Source organism: Oncorhynchus mykiss, chromosome 3, assembly GCF_013265735.2.
Source record: "Oncorhynchus mykiss isolate Arlee chromosome 3, USDA_OmykA_1.1, whole genome shotgun sequence".
NCBI lineage: Eukaryota > Metazoa > Chordata > Actinopteri > Salmoniformes > Salmonidae > Oncorhynchus > Oncorhynchus mykiss.
In genome coordinates this window covers 50,076,578-50,101,208 of record NC_048567.1, presented here as the reverse complement: position 1 = coordinate 50,101,208, position 24,631 = coordinate 50,076,578, and the positions used below count along the sequence as shown (strand labels likewise).

Genomic DNA, 24,631 nt, shown 5'->3' with positions numbered 1-24,631 from the left:
GTGTTCTTGGGGATCTTCAATGCTGCAGAGATGTTTTTGTACTCTTCCTCAGATCTGTGCCTCGACACAATCCTGTATCTGAGCTGTACGGACAATTCCTTCGACCTCCTGGCTTGGTTTTTGCTCTGACATGCACTGTCAACTGTGGGACCTTATATAGAAAGATGTGTGCCTTTCCAAATCATGTCCAATCAATTGAATTTACCACAGGTGGACTCCAATCAAGTTGTAGAAACATCTCAATGATGATCAGTGGAAACATGATACACCTGAGCTCCATTTCGAGTCTAATAGCAAAGGTTCTGAATATTATGTAAATAAAGTATTCCTGTTTATTATTTTTAATACATTTGCAAAAAAATTCTAAAAACTTTTTTTGCTTTGTCATTATGTGGAATTTTGTGTAGATTGATGAGGAAATGTTTTTATTTAATCCACTTTAGAATAAGGCTGTAACGTAACAAAATGTGGAAAAGGTCAAGGGGTCGAAATGCTTTCCTTAGGCACTCTATCTGCAGTGCTTGATTTATGGCTTCGCATATGACTGCCGTACACTCCACTCGGGCTCCCGAGTGCAGCGGTCTAAGGCACTGCATCTCAGTGCTAGAGCCATCACTACAGACACCCTGGTTCAAATCAAGGCTGTATCACAACCAGCTGTGATTTGGGAGTCCCACTGGGCGGTATGCAATTGGCCCAGTGTCTTCCGGGTTTGGCCGGTGTAGGCCATCATTGTAAATAAGAATTTGTTCTTAACTGACTTGCCAAGTTAAATAAAGGTTAAATAAAACAAAAATAAAAGCACTATTCTGATTTTCTCTGTTGCCCACATCTTCAATAGTTAAATATTTAAATAATAATGTTCCAGTATCTTAACGATGGAGGATCATTTTATATCCAGTTTTTAAGTAAACCTTTTTTTTTTATGATTGAAGAGAAAAGTATTCAATGAGGGAAAGTGAAGTGGGCGGAGTGCTGATTTGCACGTGGAGCTTGGCAAAAGGGGGCATGATTTGTTGACATAATTGTAATCAAAACCCAACCTTCATTTACTGATTGTGATGCAGTGAGGTTCCAAAACCCGTTTTAGAAGACACTGACTGACTTTGTAACCAAAATGATCCTATTTACAATTTGAAGTCAATTTTGACACTACAATAAATGTGTATGACTCATATCAATGCCACAAAGACCGTTTTCAAAGGGGTACCTTGCTTTTATGGGTCAGTCGCTCTGTAACTATTCAAATGTATCTTGCATTTTTATGGGCTGATTGTTTAGAAATGGAGGTATGGGGTAGCCAAATTAGCCCAATTGTGTCCAATCACTTTGCACTTAGTAAAACAACATGCTCTTATGGCAACACGTTACAGTTTGGAGGAGCCATTACGAGTTTGCTACATTTTTTTTCACTGACACGAAGTCCTCTGTCACGTGGTGAAGCCAGCATGGTCAACGTTACAGCGTAGGCGGTATTATGTGAAGTCACATAAACCGACCCTGGATCTGCGGTTAGGGGCACGTTTTTGCGTGTCTTCTGACGTCAGAAATGGGCCGCGCATGTTCTTCCGCTCCTAATATATAAGCAACAATATAGTGGTAATTGTGTTTCAGTCACAGATGAACTTCGGACATTAATACTGTCCAGGTAAATTGCTTCAGAATTAGTTCAACGCCAGTGCTAGCAGAAAAAAGTGTGTTCCTTGATATTGAATCGCATTTACGATAAAGTGTCTAGCTGAAATAGCGACTGCTAGTTTAAAGTTGCATGAAGCTAAAGTTGCTAACTGGAACAACGATGGCTAGAACGCTGCAACTTGACACTTTTGAGTTGGTCAATTTAGTAGCTAACTGGATAGTTTTCCCCTTCTCTGCAAGAAGGTCGAATTGGCTAGCGAGTTATGTCGCTTGATGCTGAACACTTCTGCCCATGAGCCAAGCCCTAGTTAGCTAGCTAAATTAGCTTGTGCATGCTAACTAGTACTTAGCTAACTCCAGCGCAGTGTGCCGTTGAGCTATTTCATGCACACATTTGGTTGACTATGTCACAATGTGCATTTTGTTTTTCTGGGCAATGTGAACGGTGCCGTCAACCAATTTAAGAAATGCATCGTAAATTAAACTAGGTAATGTGGTGCTAGCGTCACAGCAACTCGTTGTGGTCGAGCGAGGTATCAAACGTCAGTGCGGTGCGTCTGCTATAGTTAGTTTATTCGAAGCTTAGCTAGAGCCTATACATTCCAAAATAGTAAATTGTTCTGTTATTGTGCCTTTGGACACGCATCGAACTGTTGCTTGCTCGCTTCAAAACATACGCTACACTCTTGATGAATCCTGGACAGGTAAACACATGCGTCATGTGACCCACTTTGGGATTAACTAGCTAATGTATGTAATTTAACCAATATGTAAATCAAGAATAATGCTTTCAAAAGTTGGGAACGTTATGGATCTTTGAGTCCCACACTCAAGTGAATTTACAGTGTCAGTAAATTTGATACCCATGCATTATCATCAGCTACCTTCCTTGCACAATCATTGGTTGCTTATATTTTGTTTTGATAGGAATGTAGACTGAGCAGTATTAGCTAACAGTACATTTTTGTCAGCAGGTGAAGAGATTCCACTGGAAAATCAGAGGGCTCTAAAAAGACTGACTTCATTTTGTCCTCAACATGGGGGTTGTAATATCCCGGTTTAGGGTATGTATGGCATAACCTGTGTTTTCCTCTTGGTGATATGTATCACAGGTTGGTGGCACCTTAATTGGGGAGGCTGGGCTTGTGGTAATGGCCGGAGTGGAAAAGGTGGCATTGTATCAAATGCAACAAGTATATAGCTTCAGTGTGTTTGATTCCATTCGCTCTGTTCCAGCCATTATTGTGAGCCGTCCTCCCCTCATCAGCCTCCACTGATATGTATGGATTGAATACGTATTAAATATATTTTTAGGAACTTAGTTGGCTCTCAGTTTAGAGGTAGAATACACAAGGTGCAATTTTGAAATTTGGTTGTGCATCAGTTTTTAGCTGATGTTGGTCACTCAAATACCCATGTCAGCTAAAAAAATGTTGATTGGGAAGTTAGTCTAGCCTGTTATCTAAACTTGTAATACTCATGGCCTTATACTGACTGGGCATGTGCCCAGGGCCCTGACTTCCAGGGGACCCCATTGATTTAAAAAAAATTGTCAGTCTCTGTGATAACCTATTAAAGGAAAAATTCCTATCATTTACACTGTTCCATAACACTAATGTGAGGACAATATCTTTCATTTTGTCATTTATAAGGTTGGTAGCAATGTGAAAATTGTTGTGGAAATCTGTTGCAGCTGAAGTTTACTACAAAACCTGGCAATGCTCTCTATGGGCTAGCTAGCTAGGTACGTAGCCACACGCAATAATACCAAAGTCAATATCTGCAAGTGAAGTAGCTAGTTAGCTGTAAAATCATCTAAATAAACTGCACTGTCAATTTAGGAGTCTACATTCTCACCATGTTCAACCTGCATTATGACATGGGCCAGTATTGAAATCTGACATGTATGATAGATGTTTTTGAGATCTTAAAGGCCTATTCCTGTTTACTTCCAGTGTAGTGAGCGCAGCCTTATCGTAATGCTACGTCATACCGGCCCAACTGCTGCCTGCTTAAACTGCAATAGCTCAGATACACACATGAAATGACCCAGGGAAGCGGTAGTTCATCGCCGAGAGATGCACAAAGTCTTTACTTTAGCATGGCAAAATTTGTGGAATTGCAGGAAATTCGATGTTAAACTGCTTTATTATATTTTTTTGCTTTAAAACTTTCTATACACCACATGGAAAAAATGTGTAGAAATATACTTTAAAACAAAAAAATTATCCAGAGGGGAGAGCAACCAAATTTCACTTAGGGGCTTGTCCTAGGTACTAGGATAATGCATTTAGTTAAGAGTGAAGTAGTTTATCTGCACAAATCAGTTGACTGTGTGTGTGGTTATGGCTGTGGGGTATGCAGACCCACGAGCCACTGCAGGTCCTGTGAGTTCAAAATGTGTGGCCCCCACCCCCATCAGTTGCCCATCCCTGCTATAGAATGTATGCCGTAACTTGTTTGACATTTAAATAGTGCAGCATTAAAGTGTTCTGCAATGCTCACAAACACACAAGATGTATTATGCATAAGCTGCTGTGGTGTTATTGACATTACTGAATATCTTTCATTGGATGTTAAATCGTGAAAGGGATTCGTTGACTCGGTCTGTCTACATTACTTGGCAGTGCATATGTCTGAAATAACATTGTCATTTTCTTCTAGTATAGAGGAGAATGTGTGGGTGATACTCATTGGCTGATATGTAATTCAAGTCTAGTGATCGTTCACTTGTTTGAGCTCTGTTTAGTGCAATATGTCCATGCATGGGACTGGAAAGATACAAAAACCTCTGCTTTCACATGTTATTGCTTTGCTATTTAGCACTTCCTAAAAACAAATTCTGTTTTATGGGGTAATGGACAATGGCATTTTTATCGTATCAACATGATAATGATAAATGTAATGATGATACTAAAGGCCTATATACGGTTTAGCAGACAATTTTATCCAAAGTGATGTACAACAGCGAGTGCATTTATTTGTATTAGTGGCCCCAGCTATGTCCTGTAATTTAGGAACAGCATATTTTATACAACAAGTGGAAATGCAAGTGCTTTTGAATAAAGTTTTGTTCATCACAAGTTTTAATTTTTTTTTTTAAATACTACAATGACGCAATACTTCTCTTGCATTTCTCAAAGAGAAGCAACAATCTGCATATCTAGATGAATGGACAGTACTATTTTTCACACAAGTTGTGTTCTGAATGGGAACATTTGGTGGGAACATGCAGTACTTTGAATTTATGCAAACTGGAAGACAATGTAGGGACTCTCAAAATTCCAGAAAATAAGCCTATGCTTCAATGATCATAACCTATGGATGGTACCCTGCTTTCTTAAAACTGAACTCAATGTATGTCTTCAATCTCTAATTGTATCTCATTTATTTTTCTTTGGACAGACTAAGCCATCAACTGTAGAGGTTTTGGAAGGAATTGATAAGGTATGTGTTTCTGCTTTTTGAAAAAATATATTTAGCCTCAGAGGCTACACTCCCTCAAGATGAAGTTGATCGAGAGTATTTTGGGAACTTGCTCTAGACTAGAGATTGACCTTATTACATTATACAGATCCTGTCTCGCTCGAGATTTAGACCACTGGAACCAATGTCCAGTGGAGTGACAGACACAAATGTTTCCTAGCACCAGCGGAGGATAGGTCGCTACGCTGTCCACCAACTGATATTTTTGGGGGTGAGGTTAATCAACACCGAGAACCAAAGGTGTTTCCTTTCCATCTAAATATAAAGGAAAGATAAGTTGGCAATGCAGTCTGATTTAAGCCTGCATTGAATACACAGGGTTTTGTCAAGATCACATGAGGAAGGATGGAAAAGTCATGTTTCCAAATGTTACGCCACAGTCCAGGTTCCAACACTTATATTGTATTGATATTTGGCTTTATGCTGGTTGTTTATGTATTCATCATACACACGAGGTACAGTATTGACATAATTGTAGCCATAGGGTTATGTTGGATAACTAAAAGTTCTGATATTAGTATTATAATTTGGGAGTACTAAACTTGTCAGTTTATAGAGGGAGAGCTGGGCTATATTCAATGTTTTTTTTTGTTTGTTTTTGAGGAACATGATCATTGTTTTTTACAGGATATCCAGGCTTGTGAGGAATGTCAAGAACTGTATCAAAAACAGTTGAAGTTATGGGTGTGGAGACTGCTTCAGTACTCATCTCTTCTTTACCTGATGGCTAGCATAATTGTGTATCTTTGGTACCTCCCTGAACAGATGATTGGAAAGGTCATATTGGTCCTTCCTTTTGTTGTATTTCCACTATTGTAAGTATAGCTGTTTAAAAACGTTTCTAAAGAAATGGATTGCTATAACTACTAATAGTTTGTTACTGAACCTGCAATTGAGGTTCTAATATTTCTTTCAACAGTGTATGGCTCCTTCGAAAGGGGCTGCTCACTCTTTTTAAAAGAAGAACAGAAAAAAACAGTATGTGCTTTGAACTTTATTTACCTCTGCCTCATCATTATTATGACACCGCTGCTAATCTCTATCTATATGTAGTCTTTTATTTTTTTTTACTGCATTGTTGGTTAGGGGGTCGTAAGTAAGCATTTCACTAAGGTCTGCTAAATCTGTTGTATTTGGTGCATGTGACTAATACAATTTTACTTGACATTCTGCTTTTGGTGTAATCACTCAAATGTCGTTTTTTGTTTCAGATGAAAAATTGGAGGACCTCAAATCACAAAAACGAAAAATGGTAAGTTCACTTTTTTAGAATCCCACCATAGCTGATCCCTTATCTTTAAAAGGGTGAAAAACAATGTGGATCCCCTAATCATTTGTGACGGTGTCATATGAAAGAGCTGAGATGTCTGCACTTCAAAAAAATCCTTATCCATTTTCACATCCTGTAACTTATTTTAAATGGGCTTAATCTGGCATTTTCCTCTATATTGAGATGAACACTTACAAGGTGTCGTACCTAAGTATTGCAGTAGTCTACATGTGGCGCCTTGCTATTGAGTTTTTATAGCACTTTGCTTAAATAATTGCTACACCTAATAAATAATCTAAAATCAATGCATGCAGCCATTAATTGGCATTAAGACTTTACTTGCTTAAGCACTCTGCTAGAAGGAAATAAATCTGAGAAATTGCTTGTCATCTCATGACTAATAACTTTCAATAATTATGGCTGATGGATTTTCACACTCCATTATTGAAGGAGGGTGTGTAATTCTTATTTTTCGTAAACAATTAGCATTATTTGATATTTCCCTGAAATGAAGTTGCTCAAACACCTAGCTTCTCTATTGGTTGCTGAGCTGAGGAGCGTCGTGCAGCATTGCAAAATATTTATGCAGTACATAATTCAAACACCGACCACCGTTTTAACTTCGTCGGTGTAATATCGCAAACTGACAGGGCTGTTTTACCATTAAAGATTCCAGCTTTAAAGGCCCAATGCAGTCAATAATTTCAGTTTTATATCAGATTGTACAGCTGATTAAACTAAGACTGTAAAAGTGTTAACATTTTTGATCAGCGTTATTTCCTGATAGTTGCTTGTTGAAAATACAATCTACGCAGGACCTTCTAATCAGCAGTTTTTCATTGGCGGGAGTTTCTGCTTTCCATGGTGACATCACCATGCAGTAAATTGGTTAATAGAACTATTTTATTTTTAATTTAACTAGACAAGTCAGTTAAACAAATTCTTATTTGCAATGTTGGCCTAGGAACAGTGGGTTAACTGCGTTGTTCAGGGGCAGAAAAACAGATTTTTTTACCTTGTCAGGCCCCCGAATTTGCTACACTCTTTAATTCCTGGTGTCGCAACCTCGACGGAGCCATATCCTTGGCCCAATGCTCTAACCACTAGGCCACCTGCCGCCCCACTATACCAAGCTACAAACCTCTCTGCCAAAAGCTAGTTTTTGGTTTTCCCCTCCCCACTCAAACCAGCCCCAGATAGCCCTAACAAAATTATTTATTGAGCAATAGTTTTGCTAAAAAGCTATTTTTGCCCATTGTTTTTTTTTAATGGAAATCTATCGCAATAAGATACTTAATTGGTAACCAGAAATGATTTGATATTGATGTAAAAAAAACACAAAAAAAACATAAAAATGGCTGCATTGGGCCTTTTTAAAGGGTGTAGGCATACTACGGACACTTATTTTCAAAAACATTTAACAATGCAGTGATAGAATGTCGGTCTGGCTGCCATTTTGACTTTTGTAGGTAGCTCATTTTGTGGAGTTTCATAAGACTGGAGAAGAAACATCTAGTTGAGAATATCCACATACTTCAAACACCAACGCATCATATTGATATGTTTTACATTTTTCCAGGCATTGTAAAGACTTGGGCCTGTATCCACAAAGCTTCTCAGAGTAGGAGTGCTGATCTAGCATCAGTCTAGTCTTTTAGATCATAATGAATAAGATTTGTATGAACAGGTCTTAGATCAGCACGCCTACTCTGAGACGCTTTGTGTTTATGGGCCCGGATCTGTGCAGATGCATGACAGGATAGATGTGGGTCGTAGGACCCACCTGTTTTTAAAGCAGTTCATTATTTCAAGAAATCAATTAGTGTGTTCACATGCTCTTTTTAATTTGATTAATGATGATATGGAAGGTACGACATTAGTCATCATTGTCTTCATTACTCATTGGATTTGAACAGAATTAAATGTATGGAATGGTGACATGTCATAACATCATTAGTCAATTAACAGATCAAACACAAGTGTCTTGAATAAAAACCTGCGTAGTCAAAGGGGTTAACTGGAACACAAATCCTTGCTTCAATACTCCAATGCTTGCCTGAAGACGAATACTATGATGTTTGACTGAATTTAACTTTTTAATTATTTTTTTTTTTTTTTTAAATAACCTAACAGGTGTCACAAATCAACCTGACTTTCAATTTGTGCTTTATTTGCCCTTTTCATTTCCTTTTACATTGAAAATATGAACTGCTTTTGTTCAACAGCTTCTAGAGGTGATGGAAACTGAAACATATAAAACCGCAAAAATTATTCTGGAGAGATTTGATCCTGATTCAAAGACAAAGGTGAGTATTCCATCTTCCTCTGAGCCCACTAATTCTTTGAACCCCCCCCCCCCCCGCCGCCGCTATAATTAACCTTGAAAGTATCCTTCTTAATCTTGTTTCCAATTTGAAGGTGCCTGAATCCATTCCAAGTGGAACACCTATGACTCCAAAACCTGGCCAAGGTAATGTAGTTGGCTAGATATTTTAAGGCCTTTCATGTGCTTGCGTTGCAGACCACTGATAAACATAATCCCTGCATTGTTTCCTCCATTAGAACTCCGTCAGCGGAATGTCACTCCTCGGCCCCCGGTGGCGGTGACTCCTGCTGCAGCACGTCCTCTTCTGGCACCAGGGGCCACCCATGCAGGACCGCCCCTCCACTCAGCTCCTGGAGGACCCCCAGAGAGAATCCTGTCTGCTGAGGCTGCTCAGCAGAGCTTGATGAAGAGGCCCATGACCCCTGGCACACCTGTTCCAGGAGTGGGTGAGTTAGCTGCACACGGGGACCACATCATAATGTGGTCGATTTTTAAGGTGATTTACCCATCCCTGTCTCACCAGTCCTTCAGGGATGAGACTCAAATTTTTTATAAAAAAAAAAAAATTACAAAAAAATTACTTTTTTTATTACAGTACCGGTATGACAGTTTGTTTTAGGTAGTTATGACCAATTAAGTGTAGTATTCGAATCCATTATGGTAGGGTTTGCTGTAAAACAAACCGAAGGTCAAGCTTGTTCCAGAGGAGGCGATAAATGGTTAACAAAGTCAATAGGTGTGAAATTGTACCTAGATTTTAGGGCCATTTGCAGCATACAATTTGTTCCAATTAAGGGAAAAAAAAAAAAAAAACTTTAAGATTTCTCATGACCAAGGGTGATTCCAAAATAAACCGGACACTAGCCAGGTTTCCATCAAACCTTTTTATACGAGTGAAGTACATGTAGGATTAAAAGAAGTCATGACAGGCCTGAAGGACAGGCCTTAAACTTTCCAAATGTAGACAAATGTGTAATCTGTAACCATGTGTAACTAGACAAGGTGGTGTCTTTTTGTCTGTAAAATTAATTATGCAAGAAATGGTGGTGGATATGCCTTAATGCGCATATATTGATCTAATATTATATAGAAGTAATCTTAGAGTCACGTGATATGTTGTTTGGTATTCACACTACAACTCTGGAAAGCTTTTTCTTCATTAGGCTACAGATGCGTTTATATTTTTGTTCAGTATAATTTCAAGTGGAGTGTTGGTTTAATGAGCTGAAATAAATGATCGCAGAAATTTTCTATACGCATAAAAAGCTAATTTCTCTCAAATTGGGCACATTTGTTTACATCCCTATTAGTGAGACTTCCCATTGCCAAGATAATCCAACCACCTGACAGGTGTGTGTCATATCAAGAAGCTGATAAAACTGCAGGATCATTACACAGGTGCACCTTGTACTGAGGACAAAAGGCCACTCTAAAATGTGCAGTTTTGTCACACAACACAATGCCACACTTTTGCAATTGGCATGCTGACTGCAGGAATGTCTGCCAGAGCTCTTGCCAGATAATGTAATGTTAGTCTTTCTACCATGAACTGCCTACAATGTTGTTTTAGAGAATTTGGCAGTACGTCCAACCAGCCTCACAAGTGCAGACCATGTGTAACTAAACCAGCCCAGGACCTCCACATCCGGCATCTTCACATGCGGGATTGTCTGAGACCAGCCAACCGGACATCTGATGAAACAGGAGTATTTCTGTCTGTAATAAAGACCTTTTGTGGGGGGGGGGGACTAATTCTGATTGGCTATGCTCTCCCAGGCCCACCCATGCTTGCGCTCCTGCCCAGTCATTTGAAATCCGCTGTTGGCTAGAGCACATGCGCGAAGACCAGCGTGGGCTCATTCGCTTTCCAACACATTTGTTGTGACAACCAGTAGTAGAGTTGAAAATACGATTTGAAACCATTTAACTTGTATTTTTTTATTAGATACATAGGAATTTAACTGCAGAAGTAATTTTTATGTGCACTACATCAACACGCACAACCATTTATCCACAACAAGTCCGTTTGATGGGTCATCTTGTGGGAAAACGCCTATGTAGTTTTTATGCAGATTTTACAACGTTAAAATCTGTCGCCCATTGGATGGAAACCTAGCTACTGTCAGTTTATGTTAAGTGTATATTTACTCTTATGTAAACATGCGGTCTAGCCTTGGACACTTCATAGGAAATGCGAAAGAGGGCAAACCGTTAAAGACTGTTTGCTTTCCCAGAGAAAGCAACGTGGTGTAATTGCCATGTGGAATGCCAACTGAGGTGTACAAGAGCCAAGATCACTTTAACTATGATTAATTAGGTAGGCCGGCATTTGTTCTCTGGGCATTGGTACTGAAATGTTACTAAATGCCTTTCTATTGGCCAGGTGAAATTGCGTTTGGCATAGGCACACCATGCAAATGTTTCATATGGCTCGAAACTCAGGCACTTTTGTGGAAAATTGAAAGTGAAAAGCAATTTGATAGAAAGAGTCACCACAGAGTTTCCATATGTTGGTAAATGAATAAGCAGCAGGAAGCTGAGACTTTGCCAAGTCTCCCAGAAATGACCAGTCATCTTCCTATGATTGCTCTTGATGTTAGATTATATTAATTACTGCTCAGCAACACAGCAGGGATTCTCGTTCAAGTGCTTTGCAAGTGAGATCCATTTCCAAGTCATTATTAAAACCTGTCCGTATCAACCGTTTATCATGGTCCTCTGCTGCTAACTGTAGATTTGTCTGGTTTCTTCTCCTCTGGCGCAGTGTGTGACGATTTGTGTTTGAGAACAGACTTTGTGCAGCTAATGTGCATGTGTGTTTGCCATAACAGGAATGCACCCTCCAGGCCCACCCTTGGCCAGACCTGTTCTCCCCCGGGATAGAGGCACCATGGACAGGGTCATTGAGTACTTTGTTGGCGATGGCCCTCAGAATAGGTAAAATGTTGCTTCTGCTTGAGTGTCACCCAAATATTTGCTTTTGGAAATCAAATCTGTATTTGTGCAGATGTAAGCACTATAGGAATTTACAGTTAAATGTATTTCTAGTGACAATTGCTATGTTTTAAATACAGCTAAATTATCTTTAATTTCATTGCATGTATGCATTCTAACAGATTATTTTCTCCCTCCAGATATGCCCTCATATGCCAGCAGTGTCTCACCCATAACGGCATGGCATTAAAAGAGGAATTTGAATATGTTGGTAAGATTTAGAGAAACACGACTCTGTCAGTCTCCATCAAACACTGCGCCTTCATTTGCCCTCTAGCATTTGGCAGTGCCGTATATCATCAGGCTCTTAAAAGCCTCTGCCACTACCAGCCTCTGTAAGCAAAAAGAGCCCATCTAGATTGACTATGCAAACGAGTGTAACCCATCGATCTGATGAGTTTATGCGTCTTTGACTCAATTCTTCTTGGAATATCATTGGTTTCATTTTCATTATACATGAATCTGTGTCTACACGGAAATGTATGACAATCATTCAGTTGACAGTCGCTTTGGGCATGGTGGTTTATGTGTCTCGTTTCAGCCTTCAGATGTGCATATTGTTATGTCCTGAATCCTGCGAGAAAGACCAGACCCCAAGCCCCCCGACTCTCTGAGGTCACTGCTGAGGCAAAGACGCCCTCACACGCACCCATACCAACATCACCAACACCTGTAGAACCAGCACCCGTAGAACCAGCACCTGCCCCTGAAGCTGATGAGAGCCCCGCTACTTCAGGTATGTCTCTGCGCAACCTCATCATTCTTGTTCCCAAATACACTGCTCAAAAAAACTCCTGGACAGTCTGTGGTGCAACGTGGCGTTGGTGGATGGAGCGAGACATGATGTTTCAGATGTGCTCAATTGGATTCAGGTCTGGGGAATGGGTGGGCCAGTCCTTAGCATCAATGCCTTCCTCTTGCAGGAACTGCTGACACACTCCAGCCACATGAGGTCTAGCATTGTCTTGCATTAGGAGGAACCCAGGGCCAAACGCACCAGCATATGGTCTTACAAGGGGTCTGAGGATCTCATCTCGGTACCTAATGGCAGTCAGGCTACCTCTGGCGAGCACATGGAGGGCTGTGCGGCCCCCCAAAGAAATGCCACCCCACACCATGACTGACCCACCGCCAAACCGGTCATGCTGGAGGATGTTGCAGGCAGCAGAACCTTCGCCACGGCGTCTCCAGACCCTGTCTCGTCTGTCACGTGCACAGTGTGAACCTGCTTTCATCTGTAAAGAGCACAGGGTGCCAGTGGCGAATTTGCCAATATTGGTGTTCTCTGCCGAATGCCAAACGTCCTGCACGGTGTTTGGCTGTAAGCACAACCCCCACCTGTGGACGTCGGACCCTCATGGAGTCTGTTTCTGACCGTTTGAGCAGACACATGCACATTTTTGGCCAGCTGGAGGTCATTTTGCAGGGCTCTGGCAGTGCTCCTCCTGTTCCTCCTTGCACAAAGGCGGAGGTAGCGGTCCTGCTGCTAGGTTATTGCCCTCCTACGGCCTCTTCCACGTCTCCTGATGTACTGGCCTGTCTCCTGGTAGCGCCTCCATGCTCTGGACACTACGCTGACAGACACAGCAAACCTTCTTGCCACAGCTCGCATTGATGTGCCATCCTGGATGAGCTGCACTACCTGAGCCACTTGTGTGGGTTGTAGACTCCGTCTCATGCTACCACTAGAGTGAAAGCACCGCCAGCATTCAAAAGTGACCAAAACATCAGCCAGGAAGCATAGGAACTGAGAAGTGGTCTGTGGTTATCACCTGCAGAACCACTCCTTTATTGGGGGTGTCTTGCTAATTGCCTATAATTTCCACCTATTGTCTATTCCATTTGCACAACAGCATGTGAAATTTATTGTCAATCAGTGTTGCTTCCTAAGTGGACAGTTTGATTTCACAGAAGTGTGATTGACTTGGGAGTTACATTGTGTTTAAGTGTTCCCTTTATTTTTTTGAGCAGTGTATAATGCTCACACAGCTACTTAGCTCAAGAAGATACTTCTGCATATATAGTGTATGTGGACACAACTTCAAATATGTGGCTGAAATAGCCGAATTCACTCGTGTGTTTAAAATCTATCGCACAGCCATGCAATCGCCGTAGACGAACATTGACAGTAGAATGGCCTTAATGAAGAGCTCGGTGACTTTCAACGTGGCACCGTCATAGGATGCCACCTTACCAGCAAGTTAATTTCTGTCCTGCTAGAGCTGCCCCGGTCAACTGGCAGTGCTGTTATTGTGAAGTGGAAACGTCCAGGAGCAACAACGGCTCCGCTGCTAAGTGGTAGGCCACACAAGCTCACAGAATGGGACCGGCGAGTGCTGAAGCTTGTAAAAATTGAATGTCCTCGGTTGCAACACTCAATATCGAGTTTCAAATTGCCTCTTGAAGCAGTGTCCGCTGTTCGTCGGGAGCTTCATCAAATGGCTTTCCATGGCTGAGCAGCTGCACACAAGTCTAAGATCACCATGCCCAATGCAAAGCATCGGCTGGAGTGGTGTAAAGCTCGCCGCCCTTGGACTCTGGAGCAGTGGAAATGCCTTTTCTGGAGTGATGAATCACGCTTCCCCATGTGGCAGTCCGACGGACATATCTGGGTTTGGCGGATGCCATTTGAACGTTACCTGCCCCAATGCATAGTGCCAACTAAAGTTTGGTGGAGGACTAATGGTCTGAGGTTGTTTTTCATGGTTCGGGTCAGGCCCCTTAGTTCCAGTGATGGGAAATCTTAACGCTACAGCACACACTGACATTCTAGACGATTCTGTGCTTCCAACTTTGTGGCAACAGTTTGGGGTAAGCCCTTTCCTGTTTCAGCATGACAATGCTCCCATGCACAAACGAGGTCCATGCATAAATGGTTTGTCGATCTGTGTGGAGGAACTTGACTGACCGCCAGCCACTGATTTTAAAAATAAATAAATAAATAAATAAATCGACCACCCACTCAGATTTTTTTTTTGTAAAAATATTCACACAAATTACACCAACAAAACACAAGCGGATGAGCATGCGTTGCAATGCTACTAAAATGTAAAACAAGGCAGGAGTAATGTGGTATATTGTTTGTTTAATTACATTTAACCAAAATATCAGATGAGACAATGTTCACGGTTGAACTAATGTGATTAGCATGAGGTTGTAAGTAACAAGAGAATTTCCCAGGACACAGACATATCTGATATGGGCAGAAAGATAAATTATTGTTAAAGCTAACTGCTCTGTTCATTTTACAGTAGCTATTACATTGAAATAATACCATGTTATTGTTTGAAGAGTGCACGGTTATGTACTCAAATGTATCAATAAGCCATTTAGGCACATTTTGAGCAGACTTGATACGTTTTGAACAGTAATGCAATGGATCAGTCTAAAACTATGCACATACACTGCTGCCATTTAGTGCCCAAAATCCAAATTGCGCCTAAACTGGAATAATGCATTGTGGCTTATCTCTTGCATTTCAAAGATGTAAACAAAACATTTATTTTGTATTATCTTTTATCAGATCCAATGTGTTATTCTCCTACATTAATTTCAAATTTCCACAAACTTAAGTGTTTCCTTTCAAATTGTATCAAGAATATGCATATCCTTGCTTCAGGTCCTGAGCTACAGGCAGTTTGGGATTTGGGTTTGTCATTTTAGGCAAAAATTAAGGGTCTGATCCTTAAGAGGGCGAGATGTTACTGTGGTAATGCTACTCGTCATGCTTGTGTGAGATTGAGTCCAACTAGTAGCTGCTTTGTCTTCTCTTCCCAAACAGTTGATACTCAAACATTGAAAAACAACCTAGCTTGTAAATAGCCAAGAAACAGAAGAACAAAGTCTCACTTCAGTAGACTTTTGTTTAAAGTAAATTAGACCAACTTTTACACCTATGCGCAGTGCTACTAAAAATGTTTTGCTCGTCACGTGAGCACAGCCCCCAGCCAGTTAGTGTTGTCGTGGGATAGGCAATAGTAGGTTTTGTGCGGTTGTTTGACCTTGTGCAGTTTAATTTACCAGCTATGAAACAAAATGGCAGAAATACTTAAACTCGATACAGCAGCATTTATTTGGCTAAAATGTGATCTTACTTGACAATTAAATATATATCTATTTTTATTCACACATGCAAGTGAAATGGTGACACTGTGGAGCCCTGACCACCCACCAACGTGGCTGGTGAAATGGACATCTTACCCGCCAATGCTAAAGTCCGCCTACATTTGGCAGGTGGCCGGTTTTCATTTTTAGGCGCTGATTGGCAGAATTTCCTAATTGTCTTCATTGCTTTCAAATGCCTGTAAATTGAATTGATCCTCAATTTTAGTTGCCGAGAAGCAGCCTACTCCCCCAGCTGAAGAGATCCAAGAGTTGGTGACTCTGACCACAGATACTGCCCCAGAAACAGAAGTGCCAGGAACTTCACAATCTCTGCAACTCACCCCAGTGAAGTCAGACGGGGAGCTGGATGTATCAGACATGGAGGTTGAATAGAATGTCATTTCAACACATTAATTTATGCTAGAACTATATTCTACTTTTTTCAGGGGGGGGGGGGGGGGGGGGGGGGGGGGGGGGGTTCTTTCTGTTTTTAAAGTCAACTTAATAATGGTTAGATTAATGCTGTGAGGTAGAATGGCAGAATAACAGGCAACGGGTTTGGTATTAACTTAAAGGTATTTTCTTGTCAGTTGTCATGGTACCAATATGAATTTAATGATTGGAATAAAAGTGAACAGCCAACACTTGAGGTTTTACGTCATGTCCACGGTACTTTCATGAACTGTACTTTCACTTCTATACATTACTCAACAGCACACTTAGTTCAGCTAGCTAAGCGTTTAGCGTTGATGCACTTATAGTGTGTTTTCCATATGTGGGAAATTGCTTATCCGCTTTACTATTGTATTTGACTCGTCTCTATCCATGTAGTCTACAGACATGCAAGATGATGACAATAATGAGCAAAAATCTAGCTAAATAGTTTGAGTTTCTGCACATTTAGAATGAGGGTTTCTTTTTTTAAATTAAGTAATTTGCAACATTGTTTTAGTAGTTTGTCTTTTGACTGAATGTCTTACAATGTCTACAGAAGTGCAAAAAATGTCCTGTCTGGTGTGATATGAAATATTTTTAGGGGGCAGATATTTATAGATACTATGGTATACGTTAGTGCCTTTTTAACAGTATTGACTAGGTTTTGGGTAGTCCTAGTACAATGGGACTAACCACGTTTACACAGTAATAGTACAGTCATAGTAGTACTTATTTATTGCTTAAGAGGAGAAATGAAGCTGTATTTGCTGTCCTCTGCACCTGAGTGCCTTGATGCGTTTTATGTTTCCACTTTGAAATGAATAAAGACTTGAGTCAGTCAGAATGCATGCGTTTGAAAATGCCAGTTTTGTGTGACCCTGCTATTTGGAGTTCAAGTTTTAATCTCCATTCTCTCAGGCTCCCAGAGTTCATTGTTGAGATGTACTACTGATTTCTGAAGCACCCATTCCAACACTTAAGGTACACTATATATACGAAAGTATGTGGACTTCCCTTCAAATTAGTGGATTCGGGTATTTCAGCTGCACCTGTTGGTGACGGGTGTATAAAATCAAGCACATGGCCATACAATCTCCATAGTCAAAACATTGTCGGTAGAATGGCCTTACGGAAGCACTCAGGGACATTCAACGTGGCACCGTCATAGGATGCCACCTTTCCAACAAGTCAGTTTGTCAAATTTCTGGATATCAATCAACAAAGAGGTAAGAGTATGTTGAAGGCTAGCTGTATTGGGTGCGGATGACTGAACTGCTCACTTTTGTGTCTGCAGGTATACAGATGAGACATACAAAGGTAGTTCAGTTGGTATTTTATGCAGATCACATTTACCATGCTCCTCCCTTACCTCTTCAATAAATATCCCATAGGCCTCTCCATTATGGACAAGGTATGTGTATGAAAACCATTATCAAAAGTTTTTTTTTATTTTTTATTCACATTTACCACAACCAAGGTATGAATACTGTCGTGTGCATGTTTTGGTATTCATCTGTATAATTAAATTTGTCCCTCTATGCCTCTGATAAATATAAAAGGTAACCTGTTCGATCACCATGCACTACAAAATCATTCTGGCTATGGAGAACATCAACACATTAACATCAACATGCCAGAGAATATACCCATTGGACTTGGGGCTCTGCTGGGAGTTTACCTCATATTTCGATTTTTTAAATTCTGCTTTGCCACTAAAATCACAAGCACTGACAACTAAAGTATTGTGTTACTGTTATTCATATAAAAAACAACGGGAGGAGGTTAGTTAAAAAATGAACCCCAAATGGTTCTGCAAGGATCTGTTAAAAGGGGTTCTTTGAAGAACTTTTAAAGGGTTCTTCAAAGAATTTAGAGGGGTTCCCCCACAGTTTCAATTTAAAGAACCCCTAAAGGATACTCTAGGAATCTTTTTATTTTTATAGTGTACGTATACAATGCATTCGGAAAGTATTCAAAACCTTCACTTTTCCCACATTTAGTTAGCGTTACAGCATTATTCTAAGCTGGATTTCATTCTTTTTTTCAGCAATGTACACACAGTACCCCATAATGACAAAGCAAAAACAGTTTTTTATAAATGTTTGCAAATGTAGTACAAATAAAAACTGAAATACCTTATCTAAGTATTCAGACCCTTTAGCTATGAGACTCAATTTAGCTCAGGTGCATCCTGTATCCATTGATCATCCTTGATATGTTTCTACAACAAATTGATTGGAGTCCACCTTTTGGTAAATTCAATTGATTGGACATGATTTGGAAAGGCACACAACTGTCTATATAAGGTCCCACAGTTGACAGTGCACCTCAGAACAAAAAACAAGCCTCGAGGTGGAAGGAATTGTCCGTAGATCTCCGAGACAGGTTTGTTTCAAAGCACAGATCTGGGGAAGGGTACCAAAACATTTCTGCAGCTTTTAAGGTCACCAAGAACACAGTGCCCTCCATCATTCTTAAATGGAAGAAGTTTGGAACCACCAAGACTCTTCTTAGAGCTGGCCGCCCTGCCAAAATGAGCAATCGGGGGAGGGCCTTGATCTGGGAGGTTACAAGGAACCCGATGGTCACTGACAGAGCTCCAGAGTTCCTCTGTGGAGATGGGAGAACCTTCCAGAAGGACAACCATCTCTGCAGCACTCCACCTTAATGGTAGAGTGGCCAGACAGATGCCACTCCTCGGTAAAAGGCACATGACAGCCTGCTCAGAGTTTTTTTTTTTTTATCTCAATGTCAATTCAGTTCTAGGTAACAATTAAGTACCTTACTGTGATTGGTTTAAATTAAAATTGTCAAAAATAAAGAAAAACATCTTAGCGAAGAGCAAATTTCTCAAGCATGAATTTTGCAAGGACTCTGAGAGTAGTCCTAGTGGGGAGGGGGAAAACTGACAACTAGCTGTTATTGGCAGAGAGGGTTGGAACTCTCTTTCTTATTGGTCTATGAACTAATTTATCGCCTGGTGATTTCACCATGCAAGGCAAAACTCCATCCCACCTAAACAGACTGACATTTTTGGCAGTCTTTTCAAACAGCTATTACATTAAAAAGGCATTACCATAATTTTCACAATTTCACAGTATTATTCCAACCTCATAGTGTGGAAATGTATATAAAACACAGGAAAATAATGTTTTTGACTGCACTGGACCTTTAAATTAAAATAATTTTGTTTTTCCAGTGAGGTAACTTTTTTTGTGATGCAGTTCATGAAACAGTTGACCTAAACCTACACATAAGGAACAAACCATTGCCAGGACAAAAGGAAATTATGTGGATATTCAACCCGCAGAAGAAAAATAAATGGTTGATAAAATGGCAGTTTAACATACACTACCAAAACCAAAAAGTAATCAGAACAGAGGGGTATTTCAGAAAGTGGGGTCAATGAGTTAACTAGATAAGTTTACTGTTAAAAGACACTGTAAGCTTATGGGGCATTCACATGCTCGTCATAAGTGGGAAACTTTACAATAAGGGAGTTGTAAGTCTGACATAATTGTGTTCAAGTGCTTTTGAAGTTGGAACAATTCTTAAACAAACAAGATTTTAGCTAGATGAGCTAGCTAACGTCACTAATTAGCTAGCTTGCTTATCATTGACAATATGTTCAAACTAGCTACATTTTCCACATTGATAAGTTTGTAATGATCAAAAATTGATTTGTTTGCCACTTCAAGTGAAACATCCCAGTCTTCGTTGCATCTTGATCAGTTGAGAATGCTTCAGAAGTGCGAGTGAAATACTTGAAATAGACTTGAAAAGTGGAGCGACAGCTCTTGCAGGGACAGACTTTTGGGGGTCCATTTCAAAATGCTATTGAGGGGTCCAGCAAAATTGACATTTTCCTTCACACATTAGCTGCTATAATTATTATTATCCCACCTAACAAATAACTATTTTGTTTAAGTATTTCATTTTAAGCACTTTTGGCAATATGAAGATGTTGAATCATTGGTTAACATACTTAAAAGGTCAGAGAGGCAGCTGGGGTTTGTTTAGTTTGAAGCCTATGAAACATAAGGGAGTATATCAAGGATCTGGAAAGATTGTGTATGGAGAAATGGTCTAAGATCCCTTACAATATGTTCTCCAATCTCATAAAACATTTTAGAAAACAGCTCAGTGGTGGGGTATTGAAAGATATTGCCAGTAATCTTGACAATTGTACTAGTATATTAGTATTAGTATAAAATAAAATAATTTCCCATTGCTTTTAGCATACAATATATGTCAGTATTTATATTATTTACTTTATACAGTCATTTTTGCTCATCTTTATTAAGGGTGTGAATCATTTTGGAACTATCCAAACATTTGTGGGTTTGATTACAGGCTCAAAATGGCCAGAAACAAATAACTTTCTTCTAAAACTAGTCAGTCTATTCTTGTTCTGCGAAATGAATGCTATTCTATGTGAGAAATTGCCAAGAAACTGAAGATCACGTACAACGCTGTGTACTACTCCCTTCACAAAGCAGTGCAAACTGGCTCTAACCAGAACAGAAAGAGGAGTGGGAGGCCCCGGTGCACAACTGAGCAAGAGGACAAGTACATTAGAGTGTCTAGTTTGAGAAACAGATGCCTCACAAGTCCTCAACAGGCAGCTTCATTAAATAGTACCCGCAAAACACTAGCCTCAACGTCAACAATGAAGAGGCGACTCCGGGATGCTGGCCTTCTAGGCAGAGTTCCTCTGTCCAATGTCTGTGATCTTTTGCCCATCTTAATCTTTATTTTTATTGGCCAGTCTGAGATTTGGCTTTTCTTTGCAACTCTGCCTAGAAGGCCAGAATTCCGGAGTCGCCTCTTCACTGTTGACGTTGAGACTGGAGACAACGCACGATTGGCTTTGGAACAAGTCTCTGAATGTCCTTGAGTGGCCCAGCCGAGCCTGGACTTCAACCCGATCTAACATCCCTGAAGAATCCTGAAAATAGCTGTGCGGCAACACTCCCCATCCAACCTGACAGAGCTTGAGAGGATCTGCAGAGAAGAATGGGAGAAATTCCCAAATACAGGTGTGCCAAACTTGTAGCGTCATAGCCAAGACGACTCAAGGCTTTAATCGCTGCAAAAGGTCCTTCAACAAAGTTCTGAGTAAAGGGTCTGAATACTGAATATCACATGTAAATGTGATGTTTCCGTAATTTTTATATACATTTGCAAAAATGTTTTAAACCTGTTTTTGATCTGTCATTATAGGGTATTGTGTGTAGAATGATGAGAAAAAAAATATATTTAATCAATTTTAGAATAAGGCTGTAACCTAAGAAAATGTGGAAAAAGTCAAGGGGTCTGAATACTTTCTGAATTCTTAATCAGCACAACAGTTTTCAGCTGTGCTAACATAATTGCAAAAGGGTTTTCTAATGATCAATTAGCTTAATGATCAATTTTAGAATAAGGCTGTAACCTAAGAAAATGTGGAAAAAGTCAAGGGGTCTGAATACTTTCCGAGGCTTAATCAGCACAACAGTTTTCAGCTGTGCTAACATAATTGCAAAAGGGTTTTCTAATGATCAATTAGCCGTTTAAAATGATAAACTTTGATTAGCTAACACAACGTGCCATTGGAACACAGGAGTGATAGTTGCTGATAATGGGCCTCTGTACGCCTATGTAGATATTCCATTAAAAATCAGCAGTTTCCAGCTACAATAGTCGTTTACAACATTAACAATGGATACACTTTTTTTCTGATCAATTTGATGTTATTTTAACGGACAAAACATGTGCTTTTCTTTCAAAAGCAAGGACATTTCTAAGTGAACCCATATTTTTTAATGGTAGTGTATATTATTTGCATGCTGTATATTTAAAACTTACTTGATATCTTTGAAAAAACGTTTTCGATCAAGTATTGACTAGAACTTTCCTCTGGATAATGGTGGTCCAAAGAGCAATGGAAGAATCACCTAAATATCCTCATTGCTGAATGCCTGTACTGTAAATATCTATATATATATTACTTGCTAATATTGATTTCTGGCCACTAAGAGTGCCCTCGAAAGTGTCACTAACACAGGAACCCCAGAATCCAAGGAGCCAGCTGCCCCAGAATCACAGGAAGTCATCCCAGAGAAGTCAAATGTTGAGCAGTCAGCATTGGAGGTTGTGTTAGGGGTTGAATAGAATGTCATTTTGGCACATTAATTCATACTGGAGCTTTATTCTGTTTCTTTTGAAACATTATTTGGTTTAGTTGATCTTTTCTAATGTAAACATTATACTTGTTAGACTAAAACATCATTGCTGTTGAGGAAGAGTAACAGAATAACAGCCAATGGTCATGTGTACTGTGTAATTTCTTGCCAGTTATAATTACATCCATTTATTTAAGATTTCAATAGTAATGAACAGCCAAAATAATTGTAAAAAATGTAAATGTCATGCATATTCATGAACTATAAAGCACCTCTTTATATGGCCAGCAATGCAGTTTGAGTTGATGCACATCCATAGAAACCCGTTCTCTTCATTGACTATGTTGTTTTACAGCAAAACCAGAAGTTATTTGACACATTTTTGTTGTATTGGTTTTGTCTTTTGACTGAATGTTTAAATCATTGTTCTCTACATAAATGCTAAATATCCTGTCTGGTGTGATATGATATGTGTACTGTTTATGTATAGGTAATGCTATTTCAAGATACTGCAGGACTGTGATAACATTGTTTTTATACTAGTATGGAATAGGTTTTGGGTTCCAAGAATAATGTGGATAACCATATGTTTACACTGTCATAGAAGTGTTTACCTATACACTGCATGTACAAAACATTAGGAACAACTTCCTAACATTGAGTTGCACTCCTCTTTTGCCATCAGAACAGAATACATTTTCCAGGGCATGGGACTCTACAAGGTGTTGAAAGCATTCCACACGGAATGTTGACTCCAATGCTTCCGACAGCTGTGTAAAGTTGGCTGGATGTCCTTTGGGTGGTGGACCATTCTTGATACACACAGGAAACTGTTGAGTGTGAAAAACCCAGCAGCGTTGCAGTTCTTGACACTCAAACGAGTGCACCTGGCACCTACTACCATACCCTGTTCAAAGGCACTTAAATATTTTGTCTTTCCCATTCACCCTCTGAATGTCACACCTACACAATCCATGCCTCAATTGTCTCAAGGCTTAAACCCCCCCCCCCCCCCCCCCCCCCCCCCCCCCCCCCCCCCCCCCCCCCCCCCCCCCCCCCCCCCCCCCCCCCCCCCCCCCCCCCCCCCCCCCCCCCTCATCTGATTGAAGTGGATTTAACAGCTGGCATCAACAAGGGATTATAGCTTTCACCTGGATTCACCTGGTCAGTCTATGTCATGGAAAGAGCAGGTGTTCTTAATGTTTTGTACACTCAGTGTATATGTATTGCTTAAAAGGAGAAAGATGTACTGCTGATGCTAAGGAAAGCCTCACTGCTGCAGGTATGTCTCACCTCAAGATTAAACAATATATCATTTTTGTGATCTATTGTGTTGACCCGTTAACCCATAACCCAATTACCCTTTTTGTTTAAATAGGGCTCTTTTGTCTTACATTTTGATAACCCAGGAGTTTTAGCGTGACAACCAAAGAGAGTGCAGCCCCTGGTGGCCAAGAAATAAAAGTCAGAAGCCACCCCAGAGAGGTCAGACAGAGAGCAGGATGTCTCAGCCATGGAGGTCAAATAGAAGGTCATTTCAACACACGCAGAGCTCAGTTCAGCTAGCTAAGCATTTTTACTTGAATAATGATTTGTTTTCAGTGTAATTTGTTTGCTCGATCTGAAATGTCAATTCTCTCAGGCCCCCCAACTCCCTGAGTTCAGTCTTGGCCAAGATGTACTGCTGATTTCTGAAGCACCTATTCCAACACCCCCTGCCCCTGGTACTGCTGATGCTGTTACAGGTAAGCCTCTGCTCACCCTATTGACACAATTTTCCCAAATGTATTTTATTGTATTTAAATCTTTGGGAAAAACTTTTAGAGCAAGTGCCGATTAAAACTTTTATTTTAATAATGGTGAGCCTCCCCCCCCAAAAAAATGCAATGGAAGAATCACGTCAATGTCCTCGTTGCTTAGTTTTTCTTGAAAGCCTGTTGAGACCAAGCAGCCTGCTCCCCCAGCTAAAGAGGAGCTCCAGGAGCCAGTGATTCTGGCCACAGATAGCATTCCTGAAATAAAAGTGCCAGTAGCCTCAGAAGCTAAAGTAGCCAGAAACACCAGAAGCCAAGGTAGTCACCCAGAGAAGTCAAACGGCATGCTGGAAGTCACCCTGGAGAAGACCAATGGCACGAAGGATGTCCCAGAGAAAACGGAAAGATCTTGTAACATCCTGTAGTGTCTTTAAAGATCTTACAAGGTTCCTAATGATTT

General features: G+C 40.2%; 1 protein-coding gene across 4 annotated transcripts; it reads left to right on the top strand.

Moving 5' to 3' along the window:
• The first annotated feature begins 1,511 nt into the window (after window positions 1-1,511).
• On the top strand, window positions 1,512-17,109 carry lnpa (limb and neural patterns a). Of its 4 annotated transcripts, none has more exons than XM_036974455.1 (13): window positions 1,512-1,648; window positions 2,610-2,702; window positions 5,044-5,085; window positions 5,752-5,939; window positions 6,044-6,102; window positions 6,336-6,376; window positions 8,620-8,700; window positions 8,813-8,864; window positions 8,957-9,166; window positions 11,552-11,657; window positions 11,855-11,925; window positions 12,256-12,450; window positions 16,045-17,109. In XM_036974455.1, exons 2-13 carry the CDS (start codon window positions 2,676-2,678, stop codon window positions 16,209-16,211), a joined length of 1,239 nt encoding a protein of 412 aa, XP_036830350.1. In that variant the 5' UTR covers window positions 1,512-1,648; window positions 2,610-2,675; the 3' UTR covers window positions 16,212-17,109. The 4 variants fall into 4 exon arrangements, with proteins under 4 accessions (XP_036830350.1, XP_036830351.1, XP_036830352.1 ...); XM_036974456.1 differs by having other exon boundaries at window positions 1,522-1,648; window positions 2,613-2,702; XM_036974457.1 differs by lacking the exon at window positions 1,512-1,648 and adding an exon at window positions 1,658-2,342 and having other exon boundaries at window positions 2,613-2,702.
• Window positions 17,110-24,631: the final 7,522 nt, after the last annotated feature.

Excerpts from the sequence above, each read along its gene's own strand:
- lnpa (XM_036974455.1), top strand. The coding sequence starts at position 2,676 with ATGGGGGTTGTAATATCCCGGTTTAGG. Across the intron at positions 5,086-5,751 it reads TTTTGGAAGGAATTGATAAG|GATATCCAGGCTTGTGAGGA; the intron begins GTATGTGTTTCT and ends TGTTTTTTACAG. Across the intron at positions 5,940-6,043 it reads TTTGTTGTATTTCCACTATT|TGTATGGCTCCTTCGAAAGG; the intron begins GTAAGTATAGCT and ends TTCTTTCAACAG.